This window comes from Mobula birostris, chromosome 12, assembly GCF_030028105.1.
Source record: "Mobula birostris isolate sMobBir1 chromosome 12, sMobBir1.hap1, whole genome shotgun sequence".
NCBI classification, from domain to species: Eukaryota; Metazoa; Chordata; class Chondrichthyes; order Myliobatiformes; family Myliobatidae; genus Mobula; species Mobula birostris.
In genome coordinates this window covers 51,078,028-51,102,849 of record NC_092381.1, presented here as the reverse complement: position 1 = coordinate 51,102,849, position 24,822 = coordinate 51,078,028, and the positions used below count along the sequence as shown (strand labels likewise).

General features: G+C 39.8%; 1 protein-coding gene across 5 annotated transcripts in view; it reads left to right on the top strand.

Moving 5' to 3' along the window:
- patj (PATJ crumbs cell polarity complex component) overlaps nucleotides 1-24,431 on the top strand; it is a 317,427-nt gene extending 292,996 nt beyond the window's left edge. For all 5 annotated transcript variants that reach the window (XM_072273781.1, XM_072273782.1, XM_072273784.1 and 2 more), the window contains 4 exons: nucleotides 8,826-8,930; nucleotides 13,583-13,686; nucleotides 20,483-20,606; nucleotides 21,546-24,431. In XM_072273781.1, the coding sequence (XP_072129882.1) occupies nucleotides 8,826-8,930; nucleotides 13,583-13,686; nucleotides 20,483-20,606; nucleotides 21,546-21,692 (480 nt within the window). In that variant the 3' untranslated portion in view covers nucleotides 21,693-24,431. The remainder of the gene's footprint in view (nucleotides 1-8,825; nucleotides 8,931-13,582; nucleotides 13,687-20,482; nucleotides 20,607-21,545) is intronic.
- The last annotated feature ends 391 nt before the right edge of the window (nucleotides 24,432-24,822 follow it).

Here is a 24,822-nt window from a genome sequence, read left to right as displayed (position 1 = left end):
AGCAGTCCGATATTCACTCTCACCTCCCGTTTACACTTTATGTATCTAAAGGAACTTTTGGTATGCTCTTTAATATTATTGCGGGTAAGGTATTGGTGTGGGTGGAGAGTTGGTTAGCAGACAGGAAGCAAAGAGTGGGAATAAACGGGACCTTTTCAGAATGGCAGGCGGTGACTAGTGGGGTACCGCAAGGCTCAGTGCTGGGATCTCAGTTGTTTACAATATATATTAATGACTTGGATAAGGGAATTAAATGCAGCATCTCCAAGTTTGCGGATGACACGAAGCTGGGTGGCAGTGTTAGCTGTGAGGAGGATGCTAAGAGGATGCAGGGTGACTTGGATAGGTTGGGTGAGTGGGCAAATTCATGGCAGATGCAATTTAATGTGGATAAATGTGAAGTTATCCACTTTGGTGGCAAAAATAGGAAAACAGATTATTATCTGAATGGTGGCCGATTAGGAAAAGGGGAGGTGCAACAAGACCTGGGTGTCATTATACAGCAGTCATTGAAAGCGGGCATGCAGGTACAGCAGGCGGTGAAAAAGGCGAATGGTATGCTGACATTTATAGCGAGAGGATTCGAGTACAGGAGCAGAGAGGTACAAGGCCTTGGTGAGACCACACCTGGAATATTGTGTGCAGTTTTGGTCCCCTAATCTGAGGAAAGACATCCTTGCCATAGAGGGAGTACAAAGAAGGTTCACCAGATTGATTCCTGGGATGGCAGGACTTTCATATGAAGAAAGACTGGATGAACTGGGCTTGTACTCGTTGGAATTTAGAAGATTGAGGGGGGATCTGATTGAAACGTATAAGATCCTAAAGGGATTGGACAGGCTAGATGCAGGAAGATTGTTCCCGATGTTGGGGAAGTCCAGAACGAGGGGCCACAGTTTGAGGATAGAGGAGAAGCCTTTTAGGACCGAGATTAGGAAAAACTTCTTCACACAGAGAGTGGTGAATCTGTGGAATTCTCTACCACAGGAAACAGTTGAGGCCAGTTCATTGGCTATATTTAAGAGGGAGTTAGATATGGCCCTTGTGGCTACGGGGGTCAGGGGGTATGGAGGGAAGGCTGGGGCGGTGTTCTGAGTTGGATGATCAGCCATGATCATAATAAATGGTGGTGCAGGCTCGAAGGGCTGAATGGCCTACTCCTGCACCTATTTTCTATGTATGTATATGTATGTATGTATTGGCTAGCTTACGTTTGTAATCCATGTTTACCTTCTTAATGACCTTTTAGTTGCCTTCTGTTGGCTTTCAAAAGCTTCCCAATCCTCTAACTTCCCACTAATTTTTGCTCTATTATATGCCCTCTCTTTGGCTTTTATAGTGGCTGTGACTTGTTTGTTAGTCACTGTTATGTCATCTTTCCTTTAGAATATTTCGTCCTCTTTGGTATGTATATATCCTGTGCCTTCCAAATTGCTTCCAGAAATTCCCGCCATTGCTGCTGTGCTGTCATCCCTGCCAGTGTTCTTTTCCAATCAGTTCTGGCCAACTCCTCTCTCATGCCTCTGTAATTCCCTTTATTCCACTGTAATACTGATAAATCAGACACTAGCTTCGCCTTCTCAAATTTCAGGGTGAATTCGATCATATTATGATCACACTCCCCTAAAGGTTCTTTTACCTTAAACTCTCTAATCAATTCTGGTTCAGTTCTAATGTAGTTCTAGTGTGCGGGCTAAATGTTTTAACACAACCAACTGCAAGTATAATAATGAGAAAATGTTAATTACCCCAAATGTACCATGTCCAAGGTTCTTCAAATATATTTAGTTCTCAATTAAGTAAGCGCAAGCAACATTTAAAACAAACTTCTTTTTATTCTAAAGTACTTAAATCAAGGAAGGCTTATGGAAAGATGCCTGGTAAGCTCATTTTGAGAGAAAGGAGGCAAATCTCCTTGTAATATTTTGCAATTTTCTTTTGATTTTCCCATCTTAAATAAAAGTAAGTAATTTCACTATTCTTATGCTTGCTGCCTTTGTCTACATGTCCTTACATAAGCGCTTTCTAAACAAAATGAATGCAAGCAGTTGCTATTGTTAAGCACAATGTGCCATGACCGTGGTATATTTGATCAGAACTTGACTGACTGTAGTTTTCAGATTCTGCATTAGTTGTTTATGAATGCATTTCAAGAACTCAGCTTCTAACTGGGCAAATCATATGTCCTAGTCCAGAGTAAACTTGAGATTCCGTAGATGCTGAAAATCCAGAGCAACATACACAAAATGCTGGACGAACTCAGCAGGTCAGGCAGCATTCCCTCCACCTTCCTTTTCCCCTATGGTCCACTCTCCTCTCTGATCAGATTCCTTCTTCTCCAACCCTTTACCTTATCCACCTATCACCTCCCAGGTTCTTACTTCATCCCCTCCCCATCCGCCTGGTTTCACCAATCACCTTCTAGTTTGTACTCCTTTCCCCCTCTCCACCTTCATAATCTAGCGTCTTTCCCCTTCCCTTTCAGTCCTGATGAAGGCTGTCGGTCTAAATTGTTGACTGCTTATTTATTTCCTTGACTGCTAACCTGCTGAGTTCCTCCTGCATTTTGTGTGTTTTTTCCTGCCTAGAATGTCCCCAAGGCCCGAAAAAGTTCTCAACATTTCCAATTATAAGCAAGTATAAGTTTGTCAAAGTTTTAGATGTCATTCTGAATCTTTGCAAACTTCTAAGGAAATAGGGGAACTGCTGTACTCTCTTCATAATTGCACTTACATGCCGGGCCAGGACAGGGCCTCTGAAATGATAACACTGAGGATTTTGAAGTTGCTGGCTCTCTCCACTTCTGAACCCCAAAGAGAACTGGCTCATGGACCTCTGGAAGTCAATAATTGTCATGGTCTTGCTGACATTGGCAAAGAGGTGGTTGTTGTGGTACCACTCAGCCAGATTATCAATCTCCCTTCTATGTACTGGCTTGTCACTATCTTTGATTTGGCCAATGATAGTGGTGTCATCAGCAAACTTAAATCTGGCATTGGAACTGTGCTTAACCACACAGTCATGAGTGTAAATCCAGTAGATCAGCGGGCTAAGCACATACTCCTACAGTGCACCTGTGCTAATGGAGATTGTGCCATTCCAAACTGATGACATTTGCAACTGAGGAAATCAAGGATCCAATTGCACAAGGCACTATTGAGACCTAGGTCTTGAAGCTTATTGATTAGTTTTGTGGAGATGATGCACTGAATGTCGAGTTGTAGTTGTTAAAGAGCATCCTGATATATGCATTTTGCTGTCCGGATATTCCAAGATTGAGTGAAGAGCCCCTGATGTGGACCTGTTGTGTCCGTGGCCAAATTTGAGGAGGTCAAAGTCGCTCCTCATGGAGGAGTTGATATGTTTCATCACAAACTTCTGAAAACACTTCATCATTGTGGATGTAAGTGCTACTGGATGATAGTCACTGAGGCAAGTTATCACGTTCCTCTTTGGCACCGGTGAAATCTGCTTGAAGCAGGTGGGTACTTCAGACTGCTAAAGGGAGAGATTAAAGATGTCAGTGAACACTCCAGCCTGCTGATCAGCATTGGACTTTAGTACTTCCAGAGGATTGGAGGGTTGCGGATATTGTTCCTTTATTCAAGAAAGGGAGTAGAGATAGCCTAGGAATTGTAGACCAGTGAGTCTTACTTAAGTGGTTGGTAAGTTGATGGAGATGATCCTGAGAGGCAGGATTTATGAACATTTGGAGAGGTATAATATGATTAGGAATAGTCAGCATGAATTTGTCAAGGGCTGGTCATGCCTTACAAGCCTGATTGAATGTTTTGAGGATGTGACTAAACACATTGATGAAGGGAGAGCAGTAGATGTAGTGTATATGGATTTCGGCAAGGCATTTGATAAGGTACCCCATGCAAGGCTTATTGAGAAAGTAAGGAGACATGGGATCCAAGGGGACGTTGCTTTGTGGATCCAGAATTGGAAGACAAAGAGTGGCTGTAGACGGGTCATATTCTGCATGGAGGTCAGTGACCAGTGGTGTGCCTCAGGGATCTGTTCTGGGACCTTTACTCTTCGTGATTTTTATAAATGACCTGGATGAGGAAGTGGAGGGATGGGTTAGTAAATTTGCTGATGATACAAAGGTTGGGGGTGTTGTGGATCGTGTGGCGGGCTGTCAGAGGTTACAGCGGGACATTGATAGGATGCAAAACTGGGCTGAGAAGTGACAAATGAAGTTCAACCCAGATAAGTGTGAGGTGTTTCATTTTGGTAGGTCAAATATGATATCAGACTATAGCATTAACGGTAAGACTCTTGGCATTGTGGAGGATCAGAGGGATCTTGGGGTCCGAGTCCATAGGACACTTAAAGCAGCTGCGCAGGTTGACTCTGTAGTTAAGAAGGCATATGGTGTATTGGCCTTCATTAATCGTGGTATTGAATTTAGGAGCTGAGAGGTAATGTTGCAGCTTTATAGGACCCTGGTCAGACCCCACCTGGAGTATTGTGGTCAGTTCTGGTCGCCTCACTACGGGAATGATGTGGAAGCCATAGAAAGGGTGCAGAGGAGATTTACAAGGATGTTGCCTGGATTGGGGAGCATGCCTTGTGAAAACAGGTTGAGTGAACTCAGCCTTTTCTCCTTGGAGCAACGGAGGATGAGAGGTGACCTGATAGAGGTGAAAAGATGATGAGAGGCATTGATTGTGTGGATAGTCAAAGGCTTTTTCCCAGGGCTGAAATGGTTGCCACAAGAGGACATAGGTTTAAGGTGCTGGGGAGCAGGTAGAGAGGAGATGTCGGGGGTAAGATTTTTACACAGAGTGGTGAGTGCGTGAAATGGGCTGCTGGCAACTGTGGTGGAGGCGGATACAATAGGGTCTTTTAAGAGACTTTTGGATAGGTACATGGAGCTTAGAAAAATAGAGGGCTATGGGTAAGCCTAGTAATTTCTAAGGTAGGAACATGTTTGACACAACTTTGTGGGCCGAAGGGCCTGTATCAAGCTGTAGGTTTTCTATGTTGCTATGTTTTTTCACTCAGCCAGGTCACCCATCTGGGCCGGATGCTTTCTGTGGGCTCACCCTCCAGATGGGTACTCTGACAACAGCCTCAGATACTGAAACTACACGGCCATTGGTGGCTGTGGGAGTTTGTGATGGCTCCTCCATATTTTGATGGTCAAAGTGAGCATAGAAGGCATTGAGCTCATCTGGAAGTGCAACCCTGTTGTCATCTAAGTTGTTTGATTTAATTTTGTAAGAAGTGATAGCATTCAAGCCCTGCCACATCTGTCATGCGTCCTTCATTGATTCAAGTTTTCTTCCAAGTCTCTTTCTCTGTGCTTTAACTCATGCCTCATTTCTTTCTCTGAATAAAGTAGTTCACATTCTTCTTATATTTATGATTTCCTACATTATACGTCTCCTAATCTTTCCACTTTGATCACATCTTTTCACATTGCTGCTGAAATCTAACTATTGCCTCCTAGTTAAACTTCTTTCAGTATAGTTAAAAGTAAACCTATGGATGCAAGAAAAGACCAAAAATAAAGAGCTCATATATTAATCTAACCATGCTGATAAATGTTTGCATTGTGGACCACAGTCAAAATCAGGTATTAAGTCATATTACTGATGTAACACGCTATAAGGTTTCACTGCTAATGTAATGGCTTTTCTGTAATGTTCCACTACTAAGGTAATGGTTTCTCTGTAGCAGGAATGTTTGGGTTATGACTGGAGATAACCGGGCATGTTAGCCAATTAGTGGGATGTTGTTCTTTCTTGTGTAAATTGGGAGCCGGGAATTTGCAGTCTTTTGCCGTGGAAAGATGAGAGAGTTGGTAGACCACCGGATGGAGTGGACTTGGAGCGAGGTTCCAAAGGTCAGCGACGATCGGAGGAGGTCGATGCTGGACGAACGGCCTTATCAGTGAACTCCAATGTTGCGCATTAGACTGTTTCATGAGAGTGGGCCCTTTTTCTTTTTTTTTGTTTTCTTTACTAACCATACAGTCAAAGTAAGAATTATAAAGCTCAATCGCTTGATCGCATATTGTGTACTGTTTGTTATTTTGTGGTACTGATTTGTAACAGGGGAACACATCGCACAGTATCCACCCAAATGAGATTTCTTAAGTTTGGCCGGGCCGGGGGACTATCATCCCCTATATTAAGCCGCTAGCCAAAGCGAGAGTTACAATTGTGGGGGCTACGTTTGGGATTGATTCTGTTGGATGCTGTGTGATTATCCTGAGTGGGGTAGATATTCATACTCTGGATGAATTGGTAATTCACCTGTTAAGTACTGTTAAAGTTGTGATTGTGGGCGGATGTTTGATGAAATGGCGGGCGCAGCTCTCGTTTTAATGCAGACCAGCATTGATATAGCGGTAGCTGGGGCCAGAGATTTCAAAGACAGGGTACGATCGTTTCTAAGGAGTGAGGGGAAGGAGTGGTTGCATTTGGAATGTCTAATTAATCCACGTCCCTCGGTGAAGAGTGAGAATTCTGAGTTTGTATCCGCCCTTACCTTTACTGCAAATAAATGGAAAAATCAGGTTCAAGGTCCCAGCTACGGTAGGCTCCACCTATTCTCTGGAATAACACACACCCCTAAAGGGCAGGAGGAGTATGAGGCTCGGGCAGAGTGAACCTCTCAGTTATTAGATGACTGGCACTGCTCTAATGACATAAAGCAACAGAGATTGGTTGAAAGTTTGAAAGGGCGGGCCGTTGACATGTTGAGAGCCGTCAGGTTAAAAAGTGTCCCGTAGCGACAGCTGTCAATCACATGCAAGCACTGGACAATGCTTTTGGCCGGACAGGAAGCCCAATGGAGTTCATGGTGGAGTTTCAGAATATGCCTCAGGAGAAGGGGGAGAAGCTTTCTGTTTTTATCTTTCGGCTAGAGAGGCAGCTAAACTGCTTGCGGCACAGAGCGGTCATTCAGGCGGCTGAGGTGGATCAGTTAAGAATGGACCAGATAATCAGGGCGCCCAGTCCCAGGACCTGATTGCTTGGGGTCTCCGACAGTCTCGTAAGACGCACCCACCCCCATCTTTTGATGAGCTGATCAGAGAGGCAGAGGAAGAGGAGAATGTGCTGGAGGCGCAGCAGGGCTCCGTCAGCAGGGTACAGTCCCCAGTAGTGTCTGAACCTGAAGATTTAGATGAGGGGGTGCAGAGGTCTCAGAGAGTTAGGAGACCACCGGATAAGCTGGCCTACGTAGCATCAGGGGAGCAGAGTGTGACCCCTACCGTTTTGGGGCACTATGTCACTGCCTTGTGCACCTGGATTGGACTTAGTGTTTTGCAGGAAGGGTTGGTGAATTATCTCAATGTCATGAGGACATGACTAAGTTTAGTGGGGAGAGAGTGTAACATGCTGTAAGGTTTCACTGCTAATGTAATGGCTTCTCTGTAATGTTCCACTGCTAAGTTAATGGTTTCTCTGTAGCAGAAATGTTTGGGTTATGACTGGAGATAATGAGGCATGTTAGCCAATGAGCGGGATGTTGTTCTTTCTTGTGTGTCTGGGAGCCGGGAATTCGCGGTCTTTTGCCGGAGAGAGATGAGGAGAGAAGGCGCGAATGGAGAGAGTTGGTAGACTGCCGGGCAGAGTGGACTTGGAGCGAGGGTCCGATGGTCACCAACGATCGGAGGAGGCCGATGGTGGACGAATGGCTTATCAGTGAGCTCCAACGTTGCACATTAGACTGCTTCATGAGAATGGGCCCTTTTTCTTTTTTTGTTTTCTTTACTAACCATATAGTCAAATTAAGAATTATAAAGCTCAATCTTTTGACTGCATATTGTGTACTGTTTGTTATTTCGTGGTACTGATTTGTAACAGGGGACACATCGCACAGCATCCACCCAAATGAGATTTCTAAGTTTGGCTGGGCCAGGTGGCTATCATCCCCTATATTAAGCCATTAGCCGAAGCGAGAGTTACACTGAATTAACTCTTCTAACTATATTTTATGTAAAATAAAAACTTATTACAGCCAGCCCAACATTCCTTTTCAATAACAGATGCATTATTATTCACCACTTAATTGATGTTCTTTTAAGCCCAGTCCCAATTATCGTAATTATTCATCCTTGTTTAGGAGCATCTAAACAAGTAAGTTTGCAACAGCTTTCTGGAAAAAGAGTTAATGTGTGAGCTAGTTTATCCTGAAAAGTTACATTGACCTTTAATTGTTGTGGTTGTTTTCCCGCATCTATGCCAAATACCACCTGTAGCAAAACAGGTTTGCAAATGACCTATCCTCAGATGCCTTCAGTGTTGTGTTAAAATTTTGCAAAGAGGTGTCAAAGGGTGATTCTTGTTCTTCTAAGAGGAAATGCCTGGCAACAGCTCAGTGCCCATTGATTGAATTAGGAAATGTTCTACCTTAAAGTGAAACGGCAGCTGAGTAAAATGTGCCATTAAATTTTAAGGACTTGTTTTTCATTATATTGTCTAAACTGATTATTGTGAAACCAAACAAGGAGCACAAACAGAGATTTCAAAGACAAACCTAAGTCCTTTTAAACTTCAAGTCTCACACCTTTCAATCTTGTAACTTAAGGATGATGCCCTTATAACTGTTCCCTCAATGCATACATATAAATATGAAACTTTGGAAGTCCAGTTTGTGAAATTTTAGGTTTGCCCTGCTTCAGTGGTTTCATGGCATGCACGCATCTATTTCCAAATGTGTAAAGCTATTTGCAGGAAATAATTACAGTAAAACTCCAAGAAATTGGAATTTTAATCAAAATAACAACTAATCCAGATCTGTGAATGTTAATTTCCCATTTGAAATTAATTTCCTTGCAAATAATTTTCTTTTTTTAATATTAGGTTGGGGATCGGATTGTCAGCATTAATGGGCAGCCCCTGGATGAACTGTCTCATGCAGAAGCAGTTAATCTATTGAAGAATGCCTACGGAAGCATTATCCTTCAGGTACTGAAATAATGGCAGCAACGGCTGCATGCAGTAGATAACAGCCATTCAAAAGCAGCAGCAGAGTATTGCTGGCAAACATTAGCACGTCAAACAGGGATAAGGATTCCAGTCTGTGAATCACACAGGATTTGGCAGTGTTTAGATCTGTGGTATCTAGATATTTCAGTGCCACCCATGTAACAGCTGTAATGATCAGGTGCATATTTATGTGAATTATAACAAGTGTAACCAATAAGTGGACAATAATGCTTATTGCCCTTAAGATTTGTATTTCTTGCTTTCCTACGAAAGTCTTACTGTTTGAATCAGACTCAGCTTAATAGCCACTGATTTCTCAATTGAAGCACAAAGATAATAAATATTGTTTTATAAGTGCTACAGTGTTTTAAACTATAATAGTACATTAGAAGTATGAAATATTTCATTTGGAATTTCAGTAAACAAAAGTATTGAAGATTTTATGCCCTTAGTATTTGTTTATTACAGTTGTTTTGGTAACAGCCAAACTACCAGCCTATAATTTATTTCAGTCTCAAGTTTCAACTCCATTAGGTTCAATTGTGTGTTCTCTATATCAGAATAAACATATGCCAGGCTCAGTTTCATAGCTTTTGTCATAAGTTAATGATACTGTTGATGAAACATTTTCCTGGTGCTATTTTGTATTGAAAACAATAACAAAAGTAATTAAGAACTTCTACTAACATAAACAAATTATGCTATGACTTAAATATTGCATTGTTTGCATCTTAATAGTAGAATTGACGCCAAGTAAAGTAAAAATACGGGAAATGCCTTTGAATGAGTGTCACCTGAACCATATGAGTGGTTTCACATATGAGAATATCTGTTCCTCATCTAAAAAAAATTAACCTTTCTCTAAGCAGTCAGTTTTCCTTTAACACAGTTTAATGGCTTCTGGAATCTTCCAGAGTCACATCTTACAGAATGTTGATTACGTATTAATTTTAAAATTGAGTGGCAGTGTCAAATTACTTGAGAAGCATTATACATTCACTCACTATTCTGACACATGTGAAAGACAATTTGCAAGTTGACAACAGTGACTGATTTCATTGGTCTTTCATTGACTAGAGTCCAATTTTAAGATCAACTAACTGACTGCTACTACCTTGTTTTGTATGCTTGCTTCTGTGTTTTACCTTCACAGTGTTTAGATTCAGTTGCCCACATCTATGGTGTCATTGTGCACTAGTTGTTGATCTCCATGTCGAGGAGATGTCAATTCTGTTTAGAATACATGCTGACATATTAGCACATTGTTGGTGCATTCATTTTTCACATAGCTTGTTAGGTATTGAGCTTCATATTAATTGGGATACGTTCCTAATGCTTTTGAAATATATGAAGAGCAGAGAAGTTGCCTCGGAACTTCACGTATTCAGCAGCTGAACCCATAAGCTGCTTCAGTGAGAGAAACAGATACAAAACTTTGATGACTGTATCTTCTATTTTTATGGACTAGGGTTCTCTCCAGTGCACATGAGTAATAGGTCCGATCCTCCTATTTACCAGCCAGAAATACCTAGTTTTCCCAGGCATCACAACCCATCAGCTTCTGTGTGGATGCATCTCTGTACTTGATTTGGCTGGATCTCTCACACTGCAGGGCTGCATTTTGCTATAACATATGTAAATTGGTACATGTGACCCATATTTTCTAGCTTCAGATCTGTGTGCCTGTCTCATGTTGCTGTAACCTTGGACTGAGTTCAAATTTATATGACTTAAAATTGCTTAATGAAGAAGGGAGAAAAACAGTGAGGAAAAGATGTAATTTGCATATTACTTGGTGAAGAAAGAGCCTCATAATATCAAACTGTTACCATAAGATTACAAGAACAATGCTGCAGAGAAACCAGAATTTAATGTTTCCACAGGTCTTTTGAGCAAAGCTACAGTTTTACATTTTGCAGAACTTTAATCAAGAGTGCTTAAGCAGCATTTAATATTTTTTTACAATTGTTCTAATGTGTATGTATTGCACAGATAATCCACAGTAGCTTGTCATTAGTAAACAACATGTATTTGCTATCAGCTTTTCGGCCATATTCTAACCAGAAGGTCAGATAATTGCATTCATTCATGCAAAAGACAAGGATGTTGGTTGATTATCTGCCTGTCTTCAATAGAATGTTAAGAGTTTAAAAATGCTATTTGTTAACTAAAGATTAGGGTCTCTAGGGAGCAATTACCACCTTCTAACCCCCGTGTCTGTAGGCTTGCTTGGTTTTTGCACGATTTAATCTGTTTGTATAGCAGGTGTAGTAATGAGATAAGGAACGGCTGAGGGTGTTTGTTGATGTTGTGTACAAACCACAGCAGATCTGTTAATAGGGACTTTTTCACCCATTGGGATGCATTTTTTACCCTTTACATAACATTATTTTTTCTAGCAGAGAGAAGAAATGATTTGTTTTTTCTCTATATTTCATTCTGCAGCTGGATTCTTTGGCTAAATATTTTTTAAATGAACTGAAGAAGTCAAATAATGTTTTAATACATTTTTAAATAAAGTAAATAATTTTCTGTTATCGCTTTTGGGTTTATTTGATTCTATTACACCATCAGATTTCTTAGTAATTGGGATTTCGTATTTTACATGTTTAATTTTAGATTTTAATAAAAAATGGACAAAATACTCTATGGATCGCATGAAAGCAAGCAATGGCAACAATCAATTTCGAAAGACCAATGCCACTACTCTTTACCATAATCTGCTCTGACTCGCTCAAACTAGAAAAGATAAAATGTTCATGTTTCATTCAAATCCCACAACTTACCTCCTGCCAGAATGTCCACCTTAGAAACATAGAAAACCTACAGCATCATACAGGCCCTTCGGCCCACGAAGCTGTGCCGAACATGTCCCTAACTTAGAAATTACCTAGGGCTACCCATAGCCTTCTATTTTTCTGAGCTCCATGTACCTGTCAGGAGTCTCTTAAAAGACCCTATCGTGTCTGCCTCCACCACCGTCACCAGCAGCCCATTCCACGCGCTCACCACTCTCTGCATAAAAAACTTAACCCTGACATCTTCTCTCTACCTACTTCCAAGCATCTTAAAACTGTGCTCTCTCATGCTAGCTATTTCAGCCCTGGGAAAAAGTCTTTGACTATCCACATGATCAATGCCTCTCATCATCATATACACCTCTATCAGATCACCTCTCATCCTCAGTTGCTCCAAGGAAAGAAGGCCGAGTTCACTCAACCTATTCTCATAAGGCAACATCCTTGTAAGTCTTCTCTGCACCCTTTCTATGGTTTCCACATCCTTCCTATAGTGAGGCGACCAGAAATGAGCACAGTACTCCAAGTGGGGTCTGACCAGGGTCCTATATAGCTGCAACATTACCTCTCGGCTCCTAAACTCAGTCCCACGATTGATGAAGGCCAATGCACCATACGCCTTCTTAACCACAGAGTCAACCTGCGCAGCAGCTTTGAGTGTCCTATGGACTCGGACCCCAAGATCCCTCTGATCCTCCACCTTAGTCCCCACCACATTTTTGCCAGTGGACACCAGCACTACTTGAATATGTCATTGTTAGCCATTAGTTGCATGCACCTCCACACATTCAGATCCATGAAAGGTAAGGGTGGGATGAACTGAATGTGGTAGCTTTGGTTGTCTTTATATTCGGGTTGAATACATCTCAGATTGAGTGTATTTTAAATTATTCACAAATTGGAAGTTAAACAACATGAAAGCCATTGTGGAAATATAAAGTAACCATGGAGAGCCTACTGTTAGACATTGTCAGCATGCAGATGGAAGGAGAGCTTCTGTCTGGAAATAACATCAGGAAGAGGAAGTTCCATATATCTGAATAATGGAAGGGAGTAGATGTGGCATTGTCAACTGTTTTGAAAACTGATAAGAGATTGTGGTCAACAATAAGTTTTAGAATTCCATGATCAAAGAGGGTATCGTTTTTGAAAAACCCAGAAAATGGATCTTTAACTACTCTAATTTCCTTTTAAAATGGTGATACTTTTCCTCCCTATCTGCTTTCCTCCCTTGCTGACGTTTCCTGGGTCTTATCTACATTGTCGTTCTAGAGTTCAGCTGTACAGTTTCAGAAATAAATATCACACTATATTGTCTCATTTGAGGTACAGTAATGTTGGGTTGCAGTCATTCTTATGAGATCCTGCTTATTCTCTCCGATGATTCTTGGGGCTGTTATTGAGCACGTAAAATTATTCAAAGAGAAACAAGGCCCTTGCCTTCCTTAGCCAATGTTCTCCTTACAAAGAGTCAAAAACATACTTGCAATTGACACTACCAAAAACCGATTAAATTGCTATTTATCTCACATTCCCTGTGAATTTGTGTTAGTCCTGTAAGTCAATATTATTTCAAATCAGTAATAATATTTTTGAGGTTTGTGTTAAGGAGATCATAATTTCAATATATCTAAACAAGCAAATTGTCATCCTTTGTGTCCAGTAAGCATTTGCTTCCTGAAAGCTAAAGGTAGCTACCACTGGAGTTACATTGGGCCATTTTAACTGATAGCATTATGTCTGTAGTAACTGGTGGTGCTGGCTGTTCATTAATCTTATTCTATATTCTATTTTTAGATAACAGTGGCCTCTTTTTTTTTGCATTTTCTTCAGGTTATAGCTGACACAAATATTACTGCTATTGCAAGTCAGCTTCAAAACATGACAACTAACTCCAACTTGAATTCACCATCTGACATTCTAGTGGAAGATCCAGAGTAAGTATAAAGTAAATCGTTTTTGAACACTGTAAGCATGTGAGATATTCTGAGCTAAGAGATGCATATTTTTCATGCACAAAAGTATTGTCTTCTATCTTATTGTACAAAAATATTATTTCATTAAAAAATGTGTACCATACTTCTGTGGAGTAAACAGTCTGGCATTAAGAAGGGAACATTATTCAGAAAATATCCATGAAATATACCCTTCTTTTATGATTAGTTTATAGCATGTACATAAATACACCAGAAGGGTTAATATTGTTGAAAGAACAGAATTGAGTTCAAGTTGCAAATTGAGGCAACAGTGGCTGAAACCCAAACACCTGTGCCAGTAACACATATCAAAGTTGCTGGTGAACGCAGCAGGCCAGGCAGCATCTCTAGGAAGAGGTACAGTCGATGTTTCGAGCCGAGACCCTGACGAAGGGTCTCGGCCTGAAACGTCAACTGTACCTCTTCCTAGAGATGCTGCCTGGCCTGCTGCATTCACCAGCAACCTTGATGTGTGTTGCTTGAATTTCCAGCATCTGCAGATTTCCTCGTGTTTGCATCTGTACCAGTTCAGGGTTTTGTAACTCTGATCTCACCGGGTCTCACCAGGTCACTAATGATGTAGCAAAAATTAAAACAGAGTTTGTATTATATAGTATTTGATCACTTTTATCAGAGTCATTCCAAATTATATTTATTGAAATGACATTACTAAATGTTTTTGTGCAATCAGTTTTCTAATGCAAAGATCCACAATTGAAATACCAGTTTTTGGTTGATTTATTTCAATGAGAAGAATGTTGCCTGTATTGCTGTGTCACAGCTTTTGAATATTGTACCAGATGCTTTATATTTCCAGAACTGCAAGTGCAGTCAAACCCATAGTTTAGCCTAAAGCATAACCAAAACTGCAATGATGCCTCAGTATTGCTTTGAAGTATTAAACTTTTGAGCCCAAATTCTGCAATAAAACTTGATGTGTAGTCTAAAGGGATGAGCTTTATTTGTCACATGTACATCTAAACACGCAGTGAAGTGTGTTGTTTGTGTCAACGACCAACACAGTCCAAGGATTGTGCTGGGAGCCATATAGCATTTCACAGCTTACTAACCCTAAGCCATATGTAAGAAGCTTGAGCTAAGAATATTACCAATTAACAAAGTTATGTCCCACAGACAAGAATTTGCTGATAACCAGAATCAGAATCAGATTTATTGCCACTAGTCATTGCTTATTGGCACCGGTCATGAAATGTGTTGTTTTGTGGGAACCGTAGTGCAGGCATAAAAAATTACTATGAACTCAGTGGCCACTTTATTAGGTACACCTGTACTCTTGCTCAATAATGCAAATATCTAATCAGTTGCAACAGCAACTCAATGCATAAAAACATACAGACATGGTCAAGAGGTTCATTTGTTGTTCAGACCAAACATTAGAATGTTGGAAAAAATGATATTTAAGTGACTTTGATTGTTGGGATGATGGGATGGTTTGAGTATCTCAAAAACTGCTGATCTGGGGTATTCACACACAACATTTTCTAGGGTTCACAGAGAATGGCATGGAAGACAAAAATAACATCCAGTGAGTGGCAGTTAATTAATGAGAGGTCAGAGGAGAATGGCCAGACTGGTTCAAGCTGACAGGAAGGCGGCGGTAATTCAAGTAACCATGCGTTGCAACAGTGGTGTGCAGAAGAACATTTATGAATTCACAGCATGCCAAACCTTGATGGGTTACTTAGCAGAAGGCCAAAAACATACAGAAAAACATGCACCTATGGCTAATAAAAATGACCACTAGGAATAATTTACAATAAAAACATTGTGCAAAAGTGGAATAGCGAGATCATGCTTGTGGGTTACATAGAACATTACAGCACAGTACAGGTCTTCATGGACCATTTAGAAATCTGAAGAACCTGTTCCTAAAACACTGAGTGTTGGTCTTCAGGGCCCTGTACCTCCTGATGTGGGTAATGAGAAGAGGACATGACTCTCCACTAATCTGTTTCTTTTTAATTTTTGTGGGTGAATTGAACATTGATCAGGAAATGGGCAATAACTTCCTGATTAATATTCAACTTAGTGCTTTGGAAGCTTATATGTTTGTCTGAGAGAGCAGGGTTAATATCTCATCTGAAAGATTTTACCTCCTACTAGGGTGTCAGCATGGATTTCACCAGACTGCAAATGAAGTAGAGCTTTCTAGCTGAAGCAAAAGTGTTACCTTTTGAGCCATGAGTGACATTTAAAGTACTGATATTAATCTCAGTATAACAATGTAAATTGCACTCTTGCTAATGCAAAACTACATTTTCTTTTCCCTGCAAAGCATTCTGAGTTTCTATTTCAGGCAGTAATAATTTGAGAATTTGATGTTTGCCTTCCATTTCACGTAAAAGCCTGGCCACACAAAAAATCCTCGAGGCTTAATTGATTGGGTTTTCAAATGAGGCGAAAAATGGTTGAACAGCCTATCTTGAAATAATCAATGTAAATATGTAAATAGAGTCATAAGCCAAACATAAGACATCACTCAAAGTTTTCACAAATGGTAAAATATGGTATCAGATAAGTACTAACCATTGATCAGGGAAACCAGTAGTCCTTAAAAAGATCCTTGAGGCCACTCACAAAACTGTCATTATTTTTCTTGAGGCCAACATAAGCAATTACCTATTCTCTAAAGTTCCCTTACTCTTTACATACAGAATGGGGGAAATGTCTTGTAGAATAAACAATATATGAAGCAAACAGATCAGTAGGAAAATATGGGAATATATAAGAAACAAGGTTATGTTACATAAAATATTATAATTTTTTTTAAAAACCTTCAAAAACTAACATAACAGCAGTGATGTGAAATATCAATTAAAAACAGAATGAATCAAAAATTTAAATATCCCTAAACTTGATGTATTAAAATATGTTAACATGAAATACCAAAATATAAGGCAAAAAAACTCACAAAATGTTGTATGGTCACTTTAATTACTCAACCTTTTGAATATTACATAATATTCTAACCCCTCACTCTGCACACGCATAAGCTTTGGGTTTCATGGTAGTGTACTGGCTAGCACAATTCTTTTCAGTGCCAGCGATCACCAATTGGTGTACAATTCCTGCCACTGTCTGTTAGGAGCTTGTATGTTCTCTGCATACCCGCTGGTTCCAAGTCCTCTGGTTTCCTCCCACATCCCAAAGTCGTACGGACTGCGGTTAGTAGGTTGTGATCATGCTATGTTGGTGGTGGAGCCATGGTGACACTTGCAAGCTGCCTCCAGCACATCTTGGATGAATAGTTCATTGGCACAAAAGATGCATTTTATTGTATGCTTTGACATGCACGTGACAAATAAAACCAATCTAAATCCATTCTGTCGTCTGATCTGAGCATCTCTTTCAATTTACCTTGATCAATGTTGGACTTGTTTTTAGAGTTTTGGACTTATCACCTGATTTAGAAATGAGCTTAATATGTCATCAGCTTGCTCTTAATGGCTGATGACATATCAATGTCTTTAAAGTATTTTTTGTTCTAAATTTGTGAAATTGTGAATAATATCTTGGTCGGAATTGTAGTGTGGGCTTTACGCCGGTTATGAACACCTGATATATAGACACCTCTACTTACGAATGAGCTCCCGTTATATTATTAAATGCTAAAGTCTAATGTACTGTACTACTGTACATATGTTCATTCCCATAAACACCAGAACTGGTTTCCTCTCTCCCTCCACATATAGTATTTGTTTTTCCTTATCAGTCCTATGTACTTCTGATGCCATTAATTACCATATTACTAAATTCATAACTGGCTTGCCCGTAGAAAACAGAGGGTAGTGGATTTATTCTAGATGGAGATCTGTTATTTATGGTGTTCTGCAGGAATCTGTAGTGGGAGCTCTGCTGTTTATGATTTCTATAAATGACATAGATGAAAATGTAGATGGGTTAGTAAGTTTGCAGATGATACAAAAATTGGTGGTGTTGTGGATAGTGTAGTAGACTGGCAAAAAATACAGCGGGATATAGATTAATTGCAGATATGAGTGGAGAAATGGCAGATGGAGTGGAACCCAGACAAATGTGAAGTGTTGTACCTTGGTAGATTAAATGTAATGAAAGGGTGGTAGGGTTGATAGGGTGGTTAAGAAAGGCACATGGCATGCTTGCCTTTATTGGTCCAGGCATTGTGTTCAAAAGTCAGGAAGTTGTGTTGCAGCTTTATGAAACTCTTAGGCCACATCTGGGGAATTGTATATACTATGGGAAGGATGTTGAGGCTTTGGAGAGGATGAAGCCTCTCTTCTGCTTTCGCTGGGGATTCCACATTAGCACTTGCCTTGTGATGTTGGTACTTGGTTTACATGTCCTATCCATCACCAAATTCTTTTCCTTAATTCTTCTTGCACTGATAACTGGTGTGTTTTCAGCCATTGACCAATGTTGCTGATGACATCTGGCCATCGGATCTGGAGGATTTTCCTCAGATGGCTACTAATGCAGGTCTGCACTTTCCTGATGACAGACTTTGTTGTCCTCCATGTCTCTGCTTTGTACAGAACTGACTTCATATTGTTGAACAGCCTGATCTTAGTACATGATGACAGCTCCTTGGAGCACCAGATGTTCTTGAGCTGGGTGATAGTTGAAGGCAACAACCTCTTCAAGTGGACTTCCCTTGAGCATGAGGGCCAGATCAGAGGTATTCAGGTCTAGTGATCAAGTATGATACAAGAGGTCCAGGTATGATCTCCAGAAAGTCATCACCTGGGCAAAGTGGCAATTCCGGACAAAACATGAATCACTGAAGGTTTCTCAACAGCTGTGGCAGGGTCTGAATGCTATTACCTCTTACCAAGTGAGATCGAGCAACATAGGTGACAACAGGGGTTTGCTTGCAGATGAGCTCAATGACTTCTATGCACGTTTGACTGTCAAAACGCAGAGGTACTTGGTTGAGTACTAAAGATCTGTGCTGATCAACTGGCTGGAATGTTCACCAACATCTTCAGCTTCTTGCTTCGGCAGTCTGAGGTCAAGCAGGTTTCAGTTATACCGGTACCCAAAAAGAACGTGGTAACCTGCCTCAATAACTATTGTCCGCCTATTGTCCAATCGCACTTACGTCCACTGTGATGAAGTGGTTTGAGAGGTTGATGATGAAATATATCAACTCCTGCGCAACAAACGACTTGGATCTGCTCCAGTTTTCCTACCGGCACAACGGGTCCACAGTAGATGCAATTTCATTGGCACTTCACTCAACTTGGAACATCTGGACAGCAAAGCTGCATATATCAGGGTGCTCTTTATAGACTACAGCTCGGTATTCAATGCTATCATCCCCTCAAAAATAATCAATGCTTCAAGACCTAGGCCTCAATACCTCCTCCTCTTTGATCCTTGATTTCTTCATTTGCAGACCCCAGTCAGATTAGATTGGCAACAACATCTCTTCCATAATCTCCATCAGCACAGGTGCACCAAGAGGCTGTGTGCTTGTGTGCTAGCTCCCTTCTCTACTCACTTTACACTTCTGACTGTGTGGCTAAGCACAACTCTATTCCCATACTTAAGTTTGCTGATAACACTACAGTTGCTGGCCAAATCAATGATGGTGACAAATCAGCATGTAGGAGGGAGAATGAAATTCTGGCTCAGTGGTGCCACACACAAAGAGGAGAAAATCTGCAGATGCTGGAAATCCGAGCAACACACTCAAAATGCTGGAGGAACTCAGCAGACCAGGCAGCATCTATGGAAAAGAGTACAGTCGACATTTTGAGCCAAAACCCTTCAGCAGGACTGGAGAGAAAAAGCTGAGGAGTAGCTTTAAAAGGTGTTGGGGTGGGGGACGCAGAGGAGATACACAAGGTGATAGGTGAAACTTGGAAGGGGAGGGGATGAAATAAAGAGCTGGGAAGTAAATTGGTGAAAGAGACAGAAGACCATGGAAGAAAGAAAAGTGGGGAAGAGCAACAGAGGGAGGCGATGAGCGGGGAAGGAGATAACGTGAGAGAGGGAAAAAGGTATGGGAAATGGTGAGGGGGGCTATAATGGAAGTTCGCAAAATCAATGTTCATGCCTTTGGATAGGAGGCTACCCAAACAGAATATAAGATGTTGTTCCTCCAGCCTAAGTGTGGCCTTATCACGACAGTGGAGGAGGCCATGGACAGACATATCGGAATGGGAATGGGAAGTGGAATTAAAATGGGTGATCCTGCTTTATCTGGCGGACAGAGTGTAGGTGTTCGGTGAAGCAGACTCTCAACCTGCGTCGGGTCTCACAGATATTACAGGAGGCCACACTGGGAGCACTGGACACAGAATATGACCCGAACAGACTCATGGGTGAAGTATCGCCTCACCTGGAAGGACTGTTTCAGGCCCTGAATGGTAGTGAGAGAAGAGGTGTAGCGGCAGGTGTAACACTTGTTCCACTTGTAAGGATAAGTGCCAGGAGGGAGATCAGTGGGGAGGGACGAATGGACAAGGGAGTCATGCAGGAACTTTGACTGGCCTCTCAGGCTTACAGTACTTGCCGGACAGTTTCTTGGTGGTGTCGTGCAGCTTCTGCTTGCTGCCACACCCTGCTGATTGTCCTGCTTCTGCTGCTAGGCCCTCTATATACTAAGGTTTTTCTGCTTTCACACTTTTTTTCCCTGTCCCGTGAGCCTCTGCATGCTCTTCCTTTACGAAAGCACAGGACAGCCTGTGCTCTCATAATAAAAATAAAGTCATGGACAGAAATATTGTGACTAACTAATCATTTTCTGATTCAGGTCACCACAGTGCATGAACATAACGTTAGAGAAGGGACCGGATGGACTGGGATTCAGTATTGTTGGAGGACATGGAAGTCCCCACGGAGATCTGCCGATCTATGTTAAAACAGTGTTTGCTAAGGTAATTCTGTAAGCATATGTTTAATTTTTGGCTAATATTTAAACATTACATGAAAGAAAAGAGAGAATTAATTATTGTTGAATTATTCTTCTAAGGTATACTTATGTTCATATTCAAATTCTATTTTTCCAAAGCAAACTGGATGTAGACACGTTTCTGTTACAGGGTTTCATAAACCACCTCTCCTTTCATTACATTTAAGATCACCAATTTAATCTGCAACTGTTTTCCAGTAACAAAATGAGATTATGCAAACGTTCCCAAAGGACTGTTGGATCGATCGAAAGAAGGCTTTGGCCTTGTCACTTAATTTAGGATTTTTCCCAGAAAGCTGGATGAGTAGTTTTTCTATTAATAATTTCTGATTTGTATGGTTAAGATAGATTTTTATTTTTACATAGTCTGACCTAAAAGAGGGATTGATTTTTGATATGGAGGAAATTTTAGATACTCTATCTGTGGAGCCAATACTGAAAACAAATGCCAATAATTTGAATAAGGGTTTGTCATCTGAGGAGAAATTAAGGAGCCTTGGCCTATTCCCTGCTGTGATATTCAGCACTAGGAGTTGTAACCTCACAATAAGGAATTGGCCACTCAGAATGGAAATAAGAAAAAAATTCACACTTTGAGACTACTGAATCTTTGACATTTTTTAAACAATAATGGTAGTTTGAAATAATTATTCTAAGGGAATTTGACCCCTCATACATTTAGCTTTTCAATGCTGGAGTAGTCGTTTAGCAGCAGTTATGGCACATTGTTAAAATCGCAATTGCATCTCATTCAATAATTTAATTTTCTTATGAGTTTTTATAACCAGATTAGTAGAACTTCCATCTTTCGGAACTAGTACCCTATCACCCCCACCCTAATAATTTGTTCCAGACTGAAAGGAACTTACATCTTATTGATTTTTTTACTGTTGGCCTTTTGCAGGGAGCAGCAACAGATGACAACAGGTTAAAGCGAGGAGATCAGATTTTAGCAGTAAATGGGGAAAGTTTGGAAGGTGTCACACATGAACAGGCTGTCGCTATTCTGAAAAAGCAGAAAGGAACTGTAACGTTAACAGTGTTGTCATGAAGATTACAATGTGGCCATGATTAATCCTGATATATCTGTTTAAATTCTGCCAGGAAATGGTGTTGCATTGCCAAAAGCAGGAATGTAATTAAACTATGTTTGTCTGACTTTGGACCTGATTTTCTTTTCTTTTATTGCATTATATTATTTGTCAGTGTTGCTCTGTTGAAGGGAGGAATAACCAAACTACTGAGTGTCAATCACTGTGCTTTGGACTTGCGAAAAAAAAACTGCCTATTAATCTAACCCAGCTGCAGCTTCTTGAGAAATCTCACTAAGTGCTTTCATATTGTGTACCATGTTGCTACAATAAATTGCTGACTCTGGAGTGCCTGAGCCTGACATTGGATACATAGGTATAGATTTTGGTTTTCATAGTTGCGGCAATGATCTGTTTGAACAGATTACCCAATCTTTGTAGAACCTATATGGATTTAATTAATTGATTTTACTCCTCTTTTTCACTGTGTACAATATTTTTTGAACAATTTATTTTGATTTTTTTCAGATCCTGATTGTGACTTGTGTTTGATTTTTTTTAATTCCTTGTCATGGTAACGAATTGCATATACTTACAATATGAGAGCATGTTGAGTCTCATGAAATTTTAAAAAACGGCTTTCACTGTTGAATATTTCTAACTGCTTAGAGAAAATATCTTACATGCCATTTACCTACTTTAACTCATTTTCCAGTAATGTACAGGCTTAATTAACCTTTTCAACAGGTATTATAGATTGACAATATGAATTAGTCAGAAAACAGGCCTGGGACCAATCACCCATAATTTTCTCGCTTTTGTTGTCTGTGACCTTATGGTTAAAAATATATTGAAAACGAGCTCATGATCCTCTCTTCTAACTCAGTGTGGGAAGTAGTGTCCATCGGATCCTAGGTTAAAAGGGAATACCTTCCTTCTTTTCTTTGTCTTCTCCACCCTATGCTATCCTCTTTGCAAATGAAAACAAACTTTTTTCTCTCTATGTCCGATGAAAATTTCAGATCTGATATGTTAACTATATCTTTCTGTCCAACGTGTTGTAATTTTCCATTATTTTCTATCTTTATTTCAGAATTGTATCATAGGAAGATTTTTGATTTTTTTGGTGCAGCTGCCTTTCTGAGATAAGGTAGATATTCCCCGATGAGAATGGATCAACTCCATCTATTTGAGAGTTATTATCTTTGCAGTTGTTAAATCACCACATTTCAAATAAAAATAAATGGGGTTAGAGCTTTACCTAAATTGTTAAAAATGCACATTCTCAATCACATTAGGCATAGAGCCTCACTAAATGCAGCACAATTCATATCAAAAGTCGAAGATTTCGTAATGTCCATCAGGAATTTTTTAGTGCCCTCAGTAACTACAAACTCCAAATGATTTAATCATGTAGGTGCTGACTGCTACTTCAAAGTTCAAAATCAATTTATAATCGAAGTACATATACGTCACCATGTACAACCCTGAGATTCATTTTCGTCTTTTGACTTGTGTCTACTGTGGTAATATTGGTTGAATGCTTCGTGGGTAATAACCAATCTGAGGACCAATCCACTCTCTTTGCTTTTACATGTCACCTTTGTTCTTAAGCTAACAGCCTTTTGGGAATTTGATTAGTTTCTGCTTTTCTAAGTTGGCATATGTGAAGTATTTTTTTTGAAAAATAAACAGATTATGCCTGTGGTCACATTAAGTATTCCAGTATCATACAGCCTGGGGCCATTTTAGCCTCACTTATCTCCTTCGGCAGACTCACTGCATTGTGCCTTTGGCTCTCTATTTACAATGTTCAGGACAAATAACTGAAATTAGGAGCTTATTGTACAGGAATCACACTTTCAAGCATGTGATCCATTATTCCCAGCTCAAGCATTTCTCAGAGTGGACTTGAATGAGAAGTTCAGGTAGGATGTTAGTAATATTTATTCAAAACTATAACAGCAGAGGTTAGTGCCATATTTTGTCACATAAATATAAGGAACTCTTTTGTGATTTAAAGAAGTGACACAGAAAGATAGAGTGAAAAAATCTATTTTGCTACGGGACTTCATGTTGCTTCCATTTTAATGAAACAGATTATAATACATTCACATCTCTAGTGTCTACATGATTCTTTGTGGTGGTGAATATCACCTCCTGTTCCCACTCAAATCTACATCTCAAAATAAGTTTTTGCCTGAACAATTTTTGCATATTCAGTTAGACAATTAATTATAAATTTTGACAAAAATAATAAATTTGAGAGATATAATATTGCAAAAATAGTTTACCAGATCAATTTATTTAATACAATAATTGTTTCTGATAAGTGGTGTTTTGAATTTTATTTCATTTCAGTGTAAATACAAGATAGTTTTATGGAAAGTGAAGGAAATTTGTTAATATGTGAGTTGATGCTCTGAAAGTTAATTCAATTGTAATTTCTTCAACTTAGAACCTTTCAGGACATTATAAAGAGTTACAGTATGTGTGCTTTCTGTTTCTAATTACTTCCTAGTTCAACTTTGCCCCCTCCTCTCCAGAATTATTGCTCTTGCTAGGCTGTGATCCCACAGATCAAGCATATCTCACTTGATGGTTATTCTTTATGTATGAGATTAGATAGTGGATATTAGTTTAGTTCTATATGTAATTTAGTTATGCTTTATGTCAGTGTTTGATGTTTTGAATTGTGTATATATCATTGTGCACATGTGCAAGGATTAATATGAACCTTGAATAAACTAGAGAGAAGTTTTAGATCTCTTCCTGCTTCTCTTGCATTATTCTGTAAGTTACTGCACTAAGAACACACAATGTGAAATTATCGAGGAATCAAGGTGGTTTGAAGCAGGAAAATTATCGATCACTATGAACAACTGCATGGTAAAGTGAGTTGAGGTAACATGAATATGCAGGCTGGAATCAACAATACTTAAGTTTAGACTTTTACACAGGCAAATTAAAGTCAATGTATAGATTAGTTGTTGAGATAAGATGTTATTTTGACCTAATCTGTGACCCTTGAGTTCTATAGTGAACCTTGGGCACCCGTTACTTCTAATAGATAAAAATGCATGACAGAGCGAATAATAATATTGAAAGCAAGTTAAAATGGAGCTGAGCGTTAATTTATACCAGATCATA